General features: G+C 44.9%; 1 protein-coding gene across 2 annotated transcripts in view; it reads left to right on the top strand.

The window, feature by feature from the left end:
- Positions 1–6,211: 6,211 nt before the first annotated feature.
- LOC138516786 (charged multivesicular body protein 3) overlaps positions 6,212–16,493 on the top strand; it is a 939,210-nt gene continuing 928,928 nt past the window's right edge. The window contains exon 1 of one of the 2 annotated variants that reach the window (XM_069632182.1): positions 6,212–6,786. In XM_069632182.1, coding sequence (XP_069488283.1) covers positions 6,561–6,786 — 226 coding nt within the window. In that variant the 5' untranslated portion in view covers positions 6,212–6,560. The remainder of the gene's footprint in view (positions 6,787–16,493) is intronic. The other variant, XM_069632184.1, reaches the window with a different exon arrangement.

The raw sequence follows: 16,493 nt of genomic DNA, 5'->3' as shown, positions 1-16,493 counted from the left end.
ACACACCGCGAGCGAGGCGAAAATTGCTCTCAACCGCTATTCCCACTCTATTCGTCCACATCCCTCCACTGGTGAGTCAAGTTTACGTATTTATCTCTCGGCCTTGCGGTAGTGTGTAGCATTAGCTAACAATAATTTCCCCATTTATGTATCCACTCAATATGAAGGCGGAAGATTCTCCATCCGTGTCGTTATTGCAGTCATCAGCCACTTCAAGCGCCTATCGGGTAATCTTACTTGGCTATTCTGCCACTGACTTGTTTTAGGCATGTAAATCAATAGTTTTAATTTATCGTGTAATTATTTTACCTAATAGTACACCCTTGTAATCGTCCTCTAGTCTTTGTTTTCAGTTATAATTATTGTTATCCAAAATAATGCAAGTACTGTCTTTCAGGGAGATGCTGAGGAGTCCAACGTATTGACGACAACCGTTGATGTCACTCAGATGCTCGAGGTACGTTTCCGGACAGTTCCATCGATGGAGATCATCAGATCTTGCATTCTTGTAGCGTGATTGTTACACACAATGTTTCTTTCGTTTTTAGCCATTGATATGTCCTTCTGTCGTCGCCCTCCTATGTGTCTTCTTTTTTCAATATTGTGTTCATTACTAATGAAAGTCCTATGTTTCAGGGAGTCGATGGAGCATTAATCCAAGAAGAAGGGGGAGCATGCAGTTACGGGTCGGCGCAACAGCTTGCAGAAGTGTGCACCGCAGTTACATCGTCCCTTGATGTTCTTATGCATTTCGAGGTATGGATACTGACAGTTCGATCAAGCGAAATCATATGACGTGATTACATCCGCTATACTTCCTTCTTTATTAACGCAAGTACTATGTTTCAGGGAGATGACGGAGCTTCTTCTACAAGAACATCACCCCTAGTAGTTGATGCAGATCTCTGGGTGGTGACACTTCCAACGATCGAGCAAATCGAATCATATTTACATATCCATTATTTATTTTAGACAACTGATCATTTGTGCAGGTCTATTTAGATGAGCCGTTGACGCCTGCACAAAGTTTATGTTCTTTTTAACAAAATAGAAAACCATACTAATGCAATTACTGTGTTTCAGGGAGTTACTGAAGCATCATCTTCAATAATATCATCAATGGAAGTCTATGAGGAGCCCGAGGTATGGATCTTGACAGTTCCATCTAACTAGATCAACAATGCGTGAATAATTGTCGTTTGAATGTTCTACATAAAGCGCTCATTCGTGTTTTGCTATTGAGATGTACGTGGGTATTGGTCCCCAAGTACATTTTGTGTTTTCGATATTATTATACATACTAATGAAAGTTCTATGTTTCAGGGAGTCGATGGAGCGTCAGTGCGTGATGGATGTGCTTATCATGAAAATATAGTTGTTGCAGCGCAAGAGGACGTGGAGACATGCACACACGAGTCGGAGCAACAGCGTCCTGATGTTGAAGTTCTAGGCAAGAAAGTTTCAAAGAAAAGAAAGCAAAAGAAGGTTAGTGTCCTGGTCACTATATTATGTTGTTTTTCACTGTTAATAGTTCAATACTGTAAGTTGTGTTTAAACTGAACATCCCTTTTCCAATCTGTCCTCTAGTTGCGAGTGGGTGTACGAACTAGATCTACACAGACAGTGAAGCGAACGAGAGATGTTGCTTGTCAAACCTTTTGGCAGGGACTTGAGACTGGAGATGCATCGTGCCAATGGGAAGAATATGAAGTGATTGACAACGGAGCTACACCACCACCAGCCATTTATAGTGAATGTGCTCCTGGTAGTTCGGATGCAGTCGGAGATCAATTCACAGAATCCACACCCGCAAAAACTAAGACCGCAAGAAAGTTGAAGAAATTGTTTTATTCACCCATCGCCAGAGAAGGAACAGATGTTGCAATGGAAGAGAATGAAGTGGACGACAATGAAACACCATCAATATCACTGAACATAGCGGAAGACGATATCAGAGATTCTACCTTTCATGTGAGTGACATGTCCTCAACGTTACAGGCAGAACCAGCTGGGATGCAGAGTGACAGTATAAGGAAAGAGGCCAAATTCATTGTATTCGATAGTTGTTTGATTGATATTATTATTCGGATGAAATGTGGGCATTCGGTTGGTGGGGAAGTATGTGGGGAGCCATTGATTAATGTGACTAGTGCAATTCGAGGCACTAACCTTAAAATACATGCCACCTGTACAAAATATCATCCTTTCTCATGGTCTGCACAACTCATGCTGGGGCAACTGCCAGCAGGCAATCTACTTTGTGCAGCGGCTGCACTTTTTAGTGGTTCAAGTTTTAAAAAGTTAGAGTCTTTCTTTCAGTTTGTGGGAATCCATTTCATTGCGAAAACTCAGTTCTACAAATACCAAACCGATTATCTATTTCCAGCCATTAGCGAAGCTTGGAGAATGGAAAAAATGTCTATTGATAGTACATTCGCGGGCAAACGGTTCAGGCTAGCCGGTGATGGACAGTGCGACAGCCCAGGATTTTCAGCCAAGTACTGCACCTACCACTTTCAGGACATGGAAAGTAAGAAAATTGTGAGTTCGGTGGTCGTGCAGGTGTCACAAAGTACATCCTCAGTGGCCATGGAGAAAGTTGGCTTTATAGCATCATTGCAAGAACTACAATCGCGGGGAATGGTGATCGACCTGATAGCCACGGACAGACACGTTTCAATTGCCAAGACAATGAGAGAAGAGTACAAAAATATAAATCACCAATTTGACGTTTGGCATCTTGCAAAAACAATCAATAATAAAATGTCGGCTGCAGGTAAAAAAAAAGATATGCAAGGTATTTCACAGTGGTCCAAGTCAATCAGCAACCATCTTTGGTGGAGCTCAAAAACATGTGGAGGGTCGTTGGAAATTCTACTGGAAAAATGGCGGTCAGTAATGCTACACTGTAGCAACGTTCACCGTTGGAACACAAACCAACATTTCCACAATTGTGAACATGGCCATTTGTCCACAGAGGAGGCACGGAAGAAGAAGTGGTTGATTCCTTCATCACCCACTCACAAAGCCATTGAAAAGATTGTATTTGATAAAACTATAACAAGAGATTTGAGGGGACTCACGGAATTCTGCCACACAGGAGATTTGGAGGTGTTCCACAATATGTGCCTAAAGTACAGGCCAAAACGATTGCATTTTGGCATGGAGGGCATGATAAATCGGACTCTTCTAGCGGTCTTGGCACATAACCATGATGTTGGCCGTCAACAAAGTAGGACCACCGGAACTTTAGGGATGCTTCGCTACAATAAGGCCTTCACTAAAAGAAGTAAACAATGGATTATCAAACCAGCGTTTGAGGATATGCAATATGACTTTATTGAGAGACTTATTGTTGATGTCCTAGATAGGCACATACATGGAGTTGTGAACGAACCTGTGCAGGGGACAACTGCATTGCCACCCAACATTGCCTCTGTTCCATGTCCACCTAAAGAAGAGCTCATTGAGAAATACACATCACGGTTTAAATGATTGTAATTTGATTGTCTGTTCTCTCGAGTCTCCTCATGTCGCAGGCCCATTGAATATGTGTATCTATGTAATGTGTAAATAAAAGTGATTGCTCAGTGTACATGCAATGTGTCTCTCCACCGTTGCCCCTCCCTTCACCGTGCAGTTGTGCGAACCACCCTGGTGTCACCTGTGACTTTGCTCTGGAGTCTCCTCATGTTGCAGGCCCATTGAATATGTGTAACTATGTATTGTGTAAATAAAAGTGATTGATCAATGTACATGCAATGTGTCTATCCAACCTTGTTCATTTGCGCATTAAATTAAACCAAACAGTAATATAAATCATTTTTCAAAAAATATAGAATGTCTCCGTATTTATGGTTCTCTGGGGCTGCAAATGCACGCAGACAAAATGCAAAGATGGAGTGTAAATTTCAAGTCCTGTGAGATGGCCTTACACTGAATGTAGCTAACTAGGAATGTGTGATCGTTCAAAGTGAAGGTCAGCTGCTTTGATTTTTTGCTCGGGTGCCGGAATGGCCCACGACTCAGTATAAGGTTCTATTGTTATTTGACCTTGACAGGCCGGGACCATCCCGAAAGACTTCTTTTTGGGGGTGTGGGGCAATAACGTAAGAAACGATAATGAATATAATTTCAGAAACGAAAGCCATTTAATGTTCGTTCATTAGAAGAAATAACGTCGGCATAGAAGGAGTGGTATTTTGGGGCTGCCCTACGCACAGACACAATGGAAAATGCAAATATAATGTAAGTAACTCTTTAGATGAGTTTATACCGCAATTTAATTACAATACAGTAGCTTTAAAGACGGGTTAAGTTGTACTTGTTGGTTCTATGTGGCATATTGTTTTGTACCGCGCACTATCTTGAGGAGAACCATCTCCTTTTACGGAAGCACCTCAAAACCTTCCTCTTTGCTTCTGCTTTCTCTCTCCCTCTCCCCTGCTACAACTGGTCCACTGTCTGCGACCTCGGTCCTGGGCCCTTCCACTTTCCACCTGCACTGCCTCCCTGTCAACCCCTGCACTGGGTGACTGTCTCAGTATCCTACAGCCCCCCCTTGACGTATAATACCCAGTTGCACTGTCCTAGCTATGAAATAATTTCCCGACCTAATATATAACATGAATAATTTTAATAAAGATCTGATGGTGAGACTAATTTCATTTTTTATGTTTTTAAAACAGGTACATCCTTCATTATTGTATGTGTCACGAGTACCAGACACCGGCGGATGGCTTTTTTAACCGCCAGCTGCTTCTCCGCGTGAACAACGTTACCACCCTGACCATTTTATGGGACGATCGCCAAGTACAAGTATGCCCTTACGCGGTACTAACGGCTAGATGCAACATACAGACCGTTGTGGTGGCCTAGTGCCTCGTTGTTGGAACAGCCATGCGATTATCAGTGCGACCGAAGAGCTTATTTTATCGTAAACCAACACCCTGTGTACTGCACACGAACATCGCTTGCCTCAAGACGAACTATTTTGGATCGAGAGCAAATAAAAATGCAAATCGCTGAATATTCTCAAAACATTTGATGTCAAATAAATGTACTTTGCCAAAAGTACAATCTTGCCGTTTGCTTTTAAACCACAGTTTCATATTCCGAATTGTGGCGCTGTATTGTGAGATGATCTAAGACCCTGTGTACAGCAAAGGAACATCGCGTGCCTCAAAACGAACTTTTTGGAACGTGAGCAAATAAAAATGAAAATCGCTGAATATTCTCAAAACATTTGATGTCAAATAAATGTACTTTACCAAATTTACAATCTTGCGGTTTAATTTAAAAGTACAGTTTCATATTCCCAATTGTGGCGCGCTGTGTTGTGTGAGCTCATCTGTGTTGATTTACGGGTTCTGTGTGGAGTCGCGTAGAAGACGCCTGGGCACGTTTGCCTACGCAGCTCAGTCACGTCACGGATAGAGGCAGGGAATATGAATGTTTTGATAAAGTCTGTTTCAGGGGTGGGGGATTTGATTTAGTGCCGCAAAAGCAGGTGAGCCAGGGCGATGGGGGGAAATGATAGGATTATCAGAAAATGGCGGCTGATTTCGAGTGCGTTAATGGACGAAAAGTCGGGTAAGGTCCATAGGAAAGTTTTCTACGATCTACCGAGTTATGCTTAAAAACACATGGCCGAACCGTAGAGACAATAAAAAAAAAGTCCCGGAACTATCCTTTAAGCATGCAAGCCGTGAGTCGCGTGTTTCATTGCGCGCAGCTGCTCCCGCGCCGCGCCCTGAACAAGCCTGCCCCCGCGGATCGGCAGAGGCCCCAGCAACACACGGGGGCCCAGACATCCAACATCACAGCCACAACAAAATGTCCTTTATTTTTTCCACCCGTTTATGACTTTGAAAGTGGTTCATTTGTTCATGCGACGAGTTATGTTTGTATTAAAATCAGATCGTTAGAAATAATAATTTTGATCCGATCAATAAACTGTGTTTTCTAAACAGATCATAATACTCCCACTTTACTGAGCGACTAACATAAGGTTTGACCAGGAATCCGAAAGTGTCATACTCTCTCTGGAACATTGGATTAGAAAGGTGAAACCTAATATGGCTATTTTGTTTGCTACCTCTACGTCGCCATCAGAGGGCGGGCCTTCTTCTCTTTCAACAGCACATACGTACTGTTCCCCGTTGGCGTTTTCCTGCCAGGCAACAGCCGTGTCTACTGCCAAAGTAGAAGAAGGACTACCCTCCTGTTTATACAGAGCAAGTCTATAGACAACAACACAGAAACAAAGAACAGCCTTTTCCTGTCAGATCGGCGGTGACAGTGACAGCAGTGACAGCGCTGCCTGCATCAGGGCAGCTCACCTCAGCTTCACTGACAGATCCCCCCCGCTGCAGAAACAGCGCTCCCAAGGATCCAGTTTCAGCACCCCACCCCTTACCAGAGGGGCAGCCCCTCTGGCCCCTGTGACAGCCCCCGCTGCGATGGTGATCTGTGGCGGCGCTCATTGAGCGCCACCCTGCCTACAAGGGAGTCCCGGCTGTCCGGTTGCCAGCACTCTTAGGCCCCTTTCCCCCGCCAGGATGTGGCTGAAGCTGTGCTTCCTGCTGCTCTACTTCTTGGTACTCTTCGCGCTGGCTCGCTTTCTGGAGGCCGTCGCCTGGTACGAGACGGGCGTGCTGGCCGGGCAGCTGGTGGACCCTGTCAGCCTGAGCTTCCAGAAGCTGCGCAGCATCCTGGAGTGCCGGGGACTGGCCTACTCCGGTCTTCCCGAGAAGAAGGACGTGCGGGGGCTGTTGCAGAGATCAGGTATGGCTGTCCCTATTGAAAACTTGCACATTTCTCAACGGGCTTGTTTCTAATAAACGCCCCTTTTCTTTTGGCCCTGGATGCGTTTATTATTGAAGTGTGTTTTATGCATGTTCCGAAGTAAAGTAGCCAAAGTGCCTAGTGTTTTCGGCATTACTAGCATCGTAAGCATTATTCAAGGTAGACATCCAGTTCAGCACCTATACAATTTCACACTGGCATTTCTGCCTCAAACGTGCGTTTTGCACAGATGCGGTCAAAGCATTCCAACTATAGATGCTGCTTAGGCTTAGCAGTCTGCTACGTAAATACTGTGCCTTTTGAGGAACACGTTAACTGTGCAGCGCCAGCGATCCGTTATGGATATCTCAGACCGCTAAATGATAGATAAACAATAACATGCGTTGAATGCATCTGAGATTACGAAGCGTGGGACGGACACCTACACACAGCACCCTAGGAGACCATATACATTCGCAGACTTGTGCCTATCTTCATAGATAAGGCATTGACACCCATTCTTTAGTGATTCAACACACTTTGAAATATATATAGCAGCCATTCCTTTTCTCCTTAACTATTATTTTATATGCTTTCTCCATACACTTATAGCTGTGGGCCAAAACATCTTCTAAAAGTATTCAGTGCTAGGGGGCTCAGTGAAAAACTCTTTGGGTAGCACTGAAAGCAATCACAGGGAACACGTTCCTTCAAATATCTGTGTCCTTTTGGCACTTTAACTTGAAGTGCTTAAGTAAGGAAACAGTTGTGCGTTATTAGTAGCGGACCATTGGTTTGTCTCCTTTACTCTTTTAATTAAACAAGTTGAACTCCTTGGCTTTTCTCACTTAGCCCACCATGAATCCCTCTGATAGTTCTAACACGATAGAAACGGTGGCATCAGAGCCGGCCTTAGGTGTAGGCCGCCTGGTTGACCGCCCAGGGAGCCCTGCCATTAGTACCCCAACACGCCAGCTCAGGGGAGTCTTTCAAGTTCTCCGCCGAGCTGGTGTGATGGGAGAAGGCGTGACAGGCGCCCTATCGAAATTAAATGTGCTCCTTCTCCGGTCACTGAAGCAGAGCGCGTTTAATAACAATAGGGTGCTGCAGCACCTATTGAAAAATTTGGCAACACCCCTGCATGATCAGGGGCGCACTTGAGGGGAGAGGGAGCACCACATGTTTGTTTTGCCTTCCAGGGCACTGAAGCCACTGAGGCCGGCCGTGGCTGCCATACGTTTTTTAAAGTTCATCACCCAAGGCCTGGGGTGAGGGCGAAGTTCTGAGGAGGCAGGGTTCTGAGGTTTGGAGCTGGCACTTGAACTCCGCTCAAAGGAAATGTTTAAAAATTGTGTAATTACTTTCATGCTGCTTCTTTCTAATAACTACACTGGCAAGATATAATAGGTGTTTACCTTTTGAAACCCAACAATCTAAAATGCAATATTCCTGGAAAGCGAAATACCTAAATCTGAAACTTGTGCTTTGATCACAATTTAATGTGGTCTTGTGGGCAAGCGTCAGCAATGGGAATGTGACAAACTGGGTACAATCCTAGTAGCTGTAGGAATGTGACTCCAAAATCCAGTGAGAAAAAAAACAGCTCCAACGGAGGGTAATTGCACTTAGCAGAAAAACAAGTTTATTGTCGGCTGTCAGCCGTAAGGTGTTAGTCACTCCTGAAGCTGAAAGCTAACAGTTCCTTCCAGTACTCAACAAAGATGGAGCATTTATACACATTTGAACAATTTACAATCTAATATCCACTACGTTCTCAAACTTCATTGGACATATTGACAAAACACAATACCCTTCCCCACATGCTTTCTTTCCATAATCAGTCATAACGGTCTAAACATCTCCTAATTATCTAAAAACAATTCAATTTACGACTTGTCCGATTTGGTAGAAAACTTGTACATGGAGTGCAAGGCTTTTACAAGAACACTTAAACAAGAGGAGGGTGAGAAACAAAACACCATGTTTTTGATCATCACTCTCTGGCCGGCCTCCCTTGACCCTCCTCTTACCCCCACATGTGAGGCTAAGAACCTTGTGGTCATCTTTGACACCACCCTTTCCTTCTCCGCCCACATCTGAGGTCTCTAAAAAGTCAAATTTCCTACTGCACCTCCTCAGAGGTACTCTGCATTTCCTCTCCTTTCCCCAGAAGCTCATGGTATCCCAAGCTCTGGTTCTCTCTAGCTTGGACTATTGTAACAGCCTCTTTCAAAATCTACCTGCCTCTACTGCCCGCCCTCTGCAACTAATCCAGAACAGGACTGCAAGACTTGTCCTTGGCCTCAAGCCCTGGTATCGTATCTCTACAGCTCTGAAATCTCTCCATTGGCTCCCAGTGGATGCAAGGATTACATTTGAAAGCCTCTGCGTTGTCCACAAGGCTTTCTGGGGCCTGGGTCCAAAATACCTTCAGCTAGGCCTCTACAAATACCGTCTCTCTCGAGCTCTACCTCCAACTCCCTCAGGGTCAGTCGTTTTTTAAAGAAACGAGCTGGGGGTAGATCTGTCTTCGGCTGGGGCCTCCCTCTGGAACAGCCTCCCTGCCACTCTAAAACTTGAGGAGAACCATCTCAGGTTCCCAAAGCACCTCAAGACCTTCCTCTTTTCTTCTGTCTTCGTTCCCCCTCTCCCCTGCTGATGTGTTCTCTCTTGGCACCGTGCACCTGGCCACCCTATGTCCTCCGGGTCCAGGTACCTGCTCACCCTGCCACCCGCCCGCACTGCCTCTGGGCCACCCCTTCACTGGGGTCTGTATTTGTACCCATACAGCCCACCCTTTTCTTCCTGCACTTATCAGACCTACCAGGTCTGCTGCCTTAAACCTAGCACTTGCAAATTGCTGGCTGCACTACCACTGTTTGTTGCCTTTATTATTTATTTGTTTCTCGTCTGCTTCACACTTTCCACTTCTCCCCCTTCCATGCACTTTTCCCCTCCTCCTCCCCCATGCACTTGCGCGTTCTCAATGTCACTGAGCCCAGTAAGATTGCTGTTTTGTTCTCCCCTGTTCCCTTCCCTTGTCACGCTCTGAAACACTTGTGTATGAGCACAATAGAAATAAAATATCAAAATCCAGCAATAAACATCTTATCGTCCCAGAAGCGCTGGAGTTCCATGTTTATTTGCGACTACCTTCTCAGATCATACAGCCTCTAGCACAAATCTAGCTCATCTTCCTAAGAGCCCAAACAAACCCCAAAAACGACCCCCAAATTCCGCCGTCCAGCGCCCCCTTCCATGTGTTTTTATCAACTAACCCCAATCCGACTCACCATTTGGCTGGACTTAACAAGACTTTGTGCTCCAGGATTTTTTTTTCACACATCCACAAACCCATCAAGTCGTAAACCCACGACCCAATGGCACATCTTTAATCTTTACCTCAAGTAACCATTTGATGATATTGCCCGCTGTCCACATGTGGTTTGCTTCATTCCTCCTTCCTTGATCTGGTCATTCAACCCTTTAGGCCATGCAAAATTCACAGACACAAACCAAACTCTCTGTGGCCTATACGAAACCCAGCTATGGGGGAACGGTGATCTGCGAAACTCATATTCGCATAATCACAGAAGATGTCTCCCATTCAAACCATTAACGGTTTTCTCCTCGCAGGCTTCTTTCTCGCATGCATAAAGCTCTTCGCTTCCCACTCTAAGCACTGAACGTTTTACATTGTGTCCCAACCGGAGGCCTGAGAAGGGGCGGCTGGGAGCCTGAGAAGAGGGGTGCAAGGGGCCTGGGTGCCGAGAAAAGAGGTGAGGGGGCTGGGTACAGAGTCATGGGGTGCAAGGGGGCTGTGGCAGAGAAATAGGGTGCAAGGGGGCTGGGAGCAGTGAAAAGCTACAGGAGTGGGCTGGGGGGCAAAATAAAATACCTTAAATTTGACACTGCGCCACCACTTAACAGGAGCATGCTCGCATGACTTCATGTCCATCCAGGGTACCAGACTTCTTGTGGTCCCACCCCAGCCAATCAATGAGTGGCTGGGGCATTACAGGAAGTCAGGCGGCCGGGACAGGCAGGAAGTCAAGCCAACAGGTCCTGTTGTGCGTTCGGCCCTTCAGGAGCATGTTTTTTAAAATGTATGTAGGGGCTTGTGGCAGGCCCCTGCTTTGGGCTGGCACTGTCCTGAAATGCGGGGCTGGCCTGAGCCCTTCCGAGCTCGCCCACCTCTAAGGACAGGGCTTAGGGGCCGGGTCTGAGATCCGGGGAGTCATCTGATGCCAGATCTCGGACCCAGCAAGAGCCGATCCATTGACCAGCGCTCGCCTTTTCTCCTACTCAATAGGTGTGTAATTGCCTTCTTTTATAACCAAATAGTAGAAGTTTCACTATGTAAGGCTACTTCAAATTACGCTAATGGGTGTGGTGCGCCAATGGGTTTTCCTCTGTAAATCTAGTTTATGAGAAACCCCAACAAAGAATGCCACGTTATTGGTACATTTTTCAACTGCTTTCAACTTCATTTATTTTTATTTTCAATCAAATCTTTTTATTAAGGAAATTCAGCCACAGCAGTAGTAACATACATTTGTCACAATTGCAGCTAAATCAAATACATAGACGCAGTTTAGTTTATTTACTTATATAGCGCACTTAACCCAAGGGTATCTGGGCGCTTATACTTAGATACATAGTAGGTTACAGATCATAATACCAGTAATAACAAATTTAGAAGCAAATAATAACGAATTTACAAAAATATTCAGTAAGGCAGAACCCGGATTACAGGAAGAGTTTACAGTCCACTTGTGAGCAGCACAGGTGCTTGCAGGGCTGTAGTAACCAAGGATACATGAGCATTACATAATGTTCGGTTTGTCTAATCAAAATATACAGTATACTATGTCAGTGCGAGTCTGTAGTGCTAACAGGGGTCTGGGAGAAGAGCCAGGATTTTGTCTTGGCTCTGAAGGACCAAAAAGAGGGTTCTGCTCTAATGACTGGAGGGAGCGAATTCCAACACTTGACCGCTAGCACTGGGAAGCTAGAACCTCCTGCCTTTTTATAAGTTGAATTTTGGGAGTCGGTTAAGGTAGCTGGATCTCGTCGGTCTGTCTGACTGAGCTCTAGAAAATGTGTCGGTCAAATATTTTGGGACTGTGTTAGAAGACATTTGTGCACGATGACTAGAGATCGTAATGTGATTCTGTTGAGCACGGGTAACCAGAGTGCGTCCATCCTGAGGGATGAAATGTGACTGGACCGTGGGATGTTTAGAGCCGATCTTAAGGCGTTGTTCTGCAGGACTTGGAGTTTAAGTTCTGTGAGGAGGAGCCAAGGAATGAGGTGCTACAATAATCCAGCTTCGAGAGGATCACTGCTCTGGCTAGTGTTAAGCAGCTACTGGTTGATAATGGTTTGCAGGCGTTTCAGTTTTTTGGTGTAGGCCGTGGGAAAAGCTGTGGTGTTGCTTGCTTACTTGTTTTTTTAAGAGATAATGTGGAGTCCAGGTAAACCCCCAGTGTTTTAACTTCTGATGAAGGCAGAGTAGCGTTTGTCTAGTTTCTTTAGTCAAGCTTGGGAGCCAATGATCAGTAGTTCGGTCTTGTCATCATTTAAACATAAACTTGAGTGGCCATCCAGGCTTGGATCTCTAGATAGATGTTGTTAATCATTTTAGTGTCTTTAATATAGAAACCAGAGAGTGCGATGAGGATATGGGTGTCATTGGCATAATAGTGTAGGTGACACCCAGATAGTCAAGACGATCAAAGAGAAGCTTGGTAAATATATTATAGAGTGCAGGGGAGACAGAAGAACCTTGCGTAACTCCACAGTGAATGGGAACTGGCGGCACGGAAGCTGAAGGCGTGAAAACCCTGGTGGTTCTGTTTGAGAGGAAGTACTGTATCCAACTAGCGGCATTTGGTGAGAAGACTGCTGCAGAGGTTAGGTGTTTAGTCAGGATTTTATGGTCGACAAGGTCGAAAGCTGCCGAGAGATCTAATAATAGGAGGATGGCCAACTAGCCCTTGTCTTTTCGACTCATCCATTTGTAATTTTAAATCTTGGAGTGCCGTGTCTTGGTCTGAAACCGGACTGTCGAAGGCCTAGTAGATCATTCTCTTCCAGGTGTTTTTGGATTTGGAAAATGGTCTAGAATTTTTAAGAGGAAAGTGAACCGTTGTGATAGGCCTATAATTGTTAGGGATATTGGGGTCTAGGTTAGGTTTTTTTAGAAGCGGCAAGACCCATGCTCCTTTGAGGTTATTGGGAACTTAGCAGTTTTTGAAAGAGGAATTTATCAAGGCTGTTATGAACTGTGCTAATTCTCTTGCTCCATCCTTAATGATTGAGGCTGGGCATAAAGCCCCTGGCAGTTAGATTTTATCCCTATTATGTTTTCAACTTCGTTGATGGAGACTGGGGAGAATTGAAAGGGGGCGCACGGCGGGTGTTGATGGACGGGGGTTTCGGTATTGTTAGCACTAATAAGTAAATTGTTTCTTTTTGTTCCAATTTTAGCTTGTAATAGTGCTATTTTGTCTGATAGGGCCTTCTGAATATTTGCACACCAGGCAGTGTCTTTCAGGCACGTGTCAGCGGGAGGAGCCGGAGACTCAAGTTCTCTGAGAATAGTAAATAGTTCCTTTGTACTTGACTTTGTGTTCTGAATTCTCTCATTGTAAGTTTTTCTTTTGGTGTTGAGAATGGCTGTTTTATAGGTTGTGGCAACCGTGACAAATTTCTCTTTGTTGGGGGTGGAAGGAGTCTTTTTCCAGGTGGTTTCGGCTGCTCTTTTTTTCATTACGGAGTGATTTCAGGTCGGCTGTAAACCATTTTAGATGGGTTGTGGTTTTGGCCTTCCGCAGCTTTAAGGGAGCGATCTTGTTTATTGCTGTTGCAAAGTGTTATTGTATCTTTCCACTAGACAGACAGGGTCCTTGTCAGCGTTGGGCGGTTAGATTGGCATTGGGCTGTAGTAGAGGCAATAAGTGATCAAAGGATAAGTTGTGCTTGTTCCTGGACAAGGTGGGGGGGGAGCAACTGTTACCCCTGAAGTGATGCAGGGTTTCTCCTGTATAGAGAAGTTGATGCAGATGTGGTTCATTTTTAAGGATGGTGGTGGAGCAGTTGAGGTCTGCCAACCAGTTCAGAGTCCTACCTTTGCTGTGGGCGGGTTCAGTGATGCGAAGTTTGAAGCCGAGTTGAGAGATGGCATTCTCAAGGGTAGTGGCATTCAAATCATTCGGGTCATGAAGTCCTAAATTCAGGTCTCCTAGTAGAATGATCTGCGAACCAGGTTTAGTATTTTGTGTAAGGAGGGTGTCTTCCTCAAAGGAGGAGATGGCACCGGGAGGCTGATAGATAAGATGTTGAAGTAAGGTACAGGTGGGAGTAAGTAGTAGTTGGACGGAAAGTAGTTCCCCTGACGGTAATGGCGTGCTGGAGAACTCTCTTGAGGCAGAAATGGGTTTTGGCTATAAATGCAACGCCACCCCCTTTGCCAGTGGCTCTATCACCTCTAATGATAGTGTAGTTGTCAGGGAGGGCTAGCACAAGAGAGGCTCCTGTAGCTGGGTTAAGCCAGGTTTCAGATATGGCCACAAAGTCTAGTTGATTAGCAATGATGAAATCGGCAATATCGAGGGCATGGGCCACTAACGATTGAGTGTTAAGGGCTCCTTTGATGTCTGGTGAGACAGGTGTATGCAGATGAGGTCGTGCGGCAGGAATGCTGACTGGAATTTTGTTCTTAGATGGGAAGGAGGGCATGGATAAGGTGATGTGTGTCTGAACAGTGGTGAGCCTATTAGTAACCGGGCCATAGTGGCCTACTTTTTGATTCCTTATGATGGAAGCGAGACCCTAGTCTTGAGTTCCTCATAGTTAGTGAACAGGGGAACAGTGGCGTAGGTGGGGATGCAAAGCGACGGATCCATTCCTCTGGAGTTAGTGGGCAGGGGGCAGTATGGGTGGGGGGGACTATCAAACCCACCGGTGGGGGGGGGCTCAACTGGGTGGAAGGTGGGAAGTTGGAAGGAATGATGGCATGGAGTATTGGTAGAAGAAAGGCCATATGAGAATACCTCTGCAAAGATGGGCCTTTCGAGAGAGTGCTAAGCACATTATTGTTAGGTTTGTGGGTCGCAGAACAGTCCTAGGGTGAGTGGCGCTAGGCGCCTAACCTGATGGGCTGTGGTTATACACGGGTAAGCACGCTGATACTGTGGCTAGCGAGGCAAGACATGTGACTATTCCGCATTCGGCTAAGCAGAGGCACTACGTATAGGTATAGGTGTGTTGCTATTCCGCATTAGGCAGGGCAAAGGCACTCAATGTAGGTACATACATATGGCTATTCCGCACTGAGCTAAGCTATGGCACTCAGTATAGAATCAATAATCATTGGACAGTATTAGCCAAAACGTTAGCTAACAGATAAGGTCCCATCTCTAGGTAATACAGTGGCTGAAGTATAGGTATAGCCTAGGCCCTATGGGTCGTATTGGCACAAAGAGGTGAGGTGAACAAGAACAGAAGTGCAGTGACAGTGATTGGTAGCAGCGTAGCACCGTGGCAGTCGATGTAGCATGAAAGGCTAATAGCATGCAAAGTAATACGCGTCACTTGGTCAAATGCTACTTATACAATTTATCAGATGTAACCAAGATCTGTGAACGCTGCCTAGGGCGGGTAAGGTGAGGTATGGGTGTGTAGTGTACAACTTAATGTAATTGACACACGTAACACATGTATCATCAACTTATTTGTCAGTTTATTCGGAGGAGCCCCCGAGCGGGCCTTCTCAGCCAAGCCACAACAATCAACATTCTGGAATCATACACGAAGATGTAACCACAGAAACAACACAACATTCTCACATCTCCCCATCTAAACAATACAATACATATTGTATTCAACAAAATTTTCTGTTAACTTTAACTAAAAACACTTGATAAAATATATAATGAACATCACACTGTATCTTAATAACCAATAAAGGATACAATTTCTTCCATGTTTTTCCTTGCGTATACAGCCAGTCTTGAAACATATCACCATGTTGAACTCTTCAATAATATACATAGTCTTGTTTGTAATTCCATACTCTTTTTCTACATTTAGATCCTGACTGAACACTGTCATTTCTTCCTTCAATTGAACCTTCCTGTACCTCCTTCCCTTGCAACTTTTCTTTGACCAATCTTCTGGATTCATCAAACCCATTCTTGAAATCTTCAACTTCAACTAAACCATCTTCTCCATATCTCATCACTTCCTTCTCCTTTGCCAAAACAATATCATCACATGACCATTTCCTGCCATCTTCTAGTATCACGGACTTTCTTGAGCACTCCATAACTCTCTGAGGAGCACGAAACTTAGACTCCCCTTTCATCACACGTGTTGGTTCCCTCACTCTAACCATATCACCTTTTCTGATTTTACTCTCTTGAACGTTTCTCTGCTTGTCATAATAACTTTTATTTTTCTCTTGTTTCCTTTTCACTTTGTCAACAATGTCATACATGTTAATTTTTTTACTCTCATTGCTCATCATCCAAGCAGGCCTCAACCTATTGGTGAAAAGTCTCCCTCTCATCAAGGTAAATGGCACCTCCTCGGTAATTGAATGTGGTGTGACTTTATATGTAGTGAGCGCTTCCTTAAGCGTCTCCTTCCATGGTAACCCATTTGCACAAGCTAACTGTAATATTCCTTTAATGAAGCGATTC

This window comes from Ambystoma mexicanum, chromosome 6q, assembly GCF_040938575.1.
Source record: "Ambystoma mexicanum isolate Mex_15411 chromosome 6q, UKY_AmexF1_1, whole genome shotgun sequence".
NCBI classification, from domain to species: domain Eukaryota; kingdom Metazoa; phylum Chordata; class Amphibia; order Caudata; family Ambystomatidae; genus Ambystoma; species Ambystoma mexicanum.
This window is presented reverse-complemented; position numbering and strand designations above follow the sequence as displayed.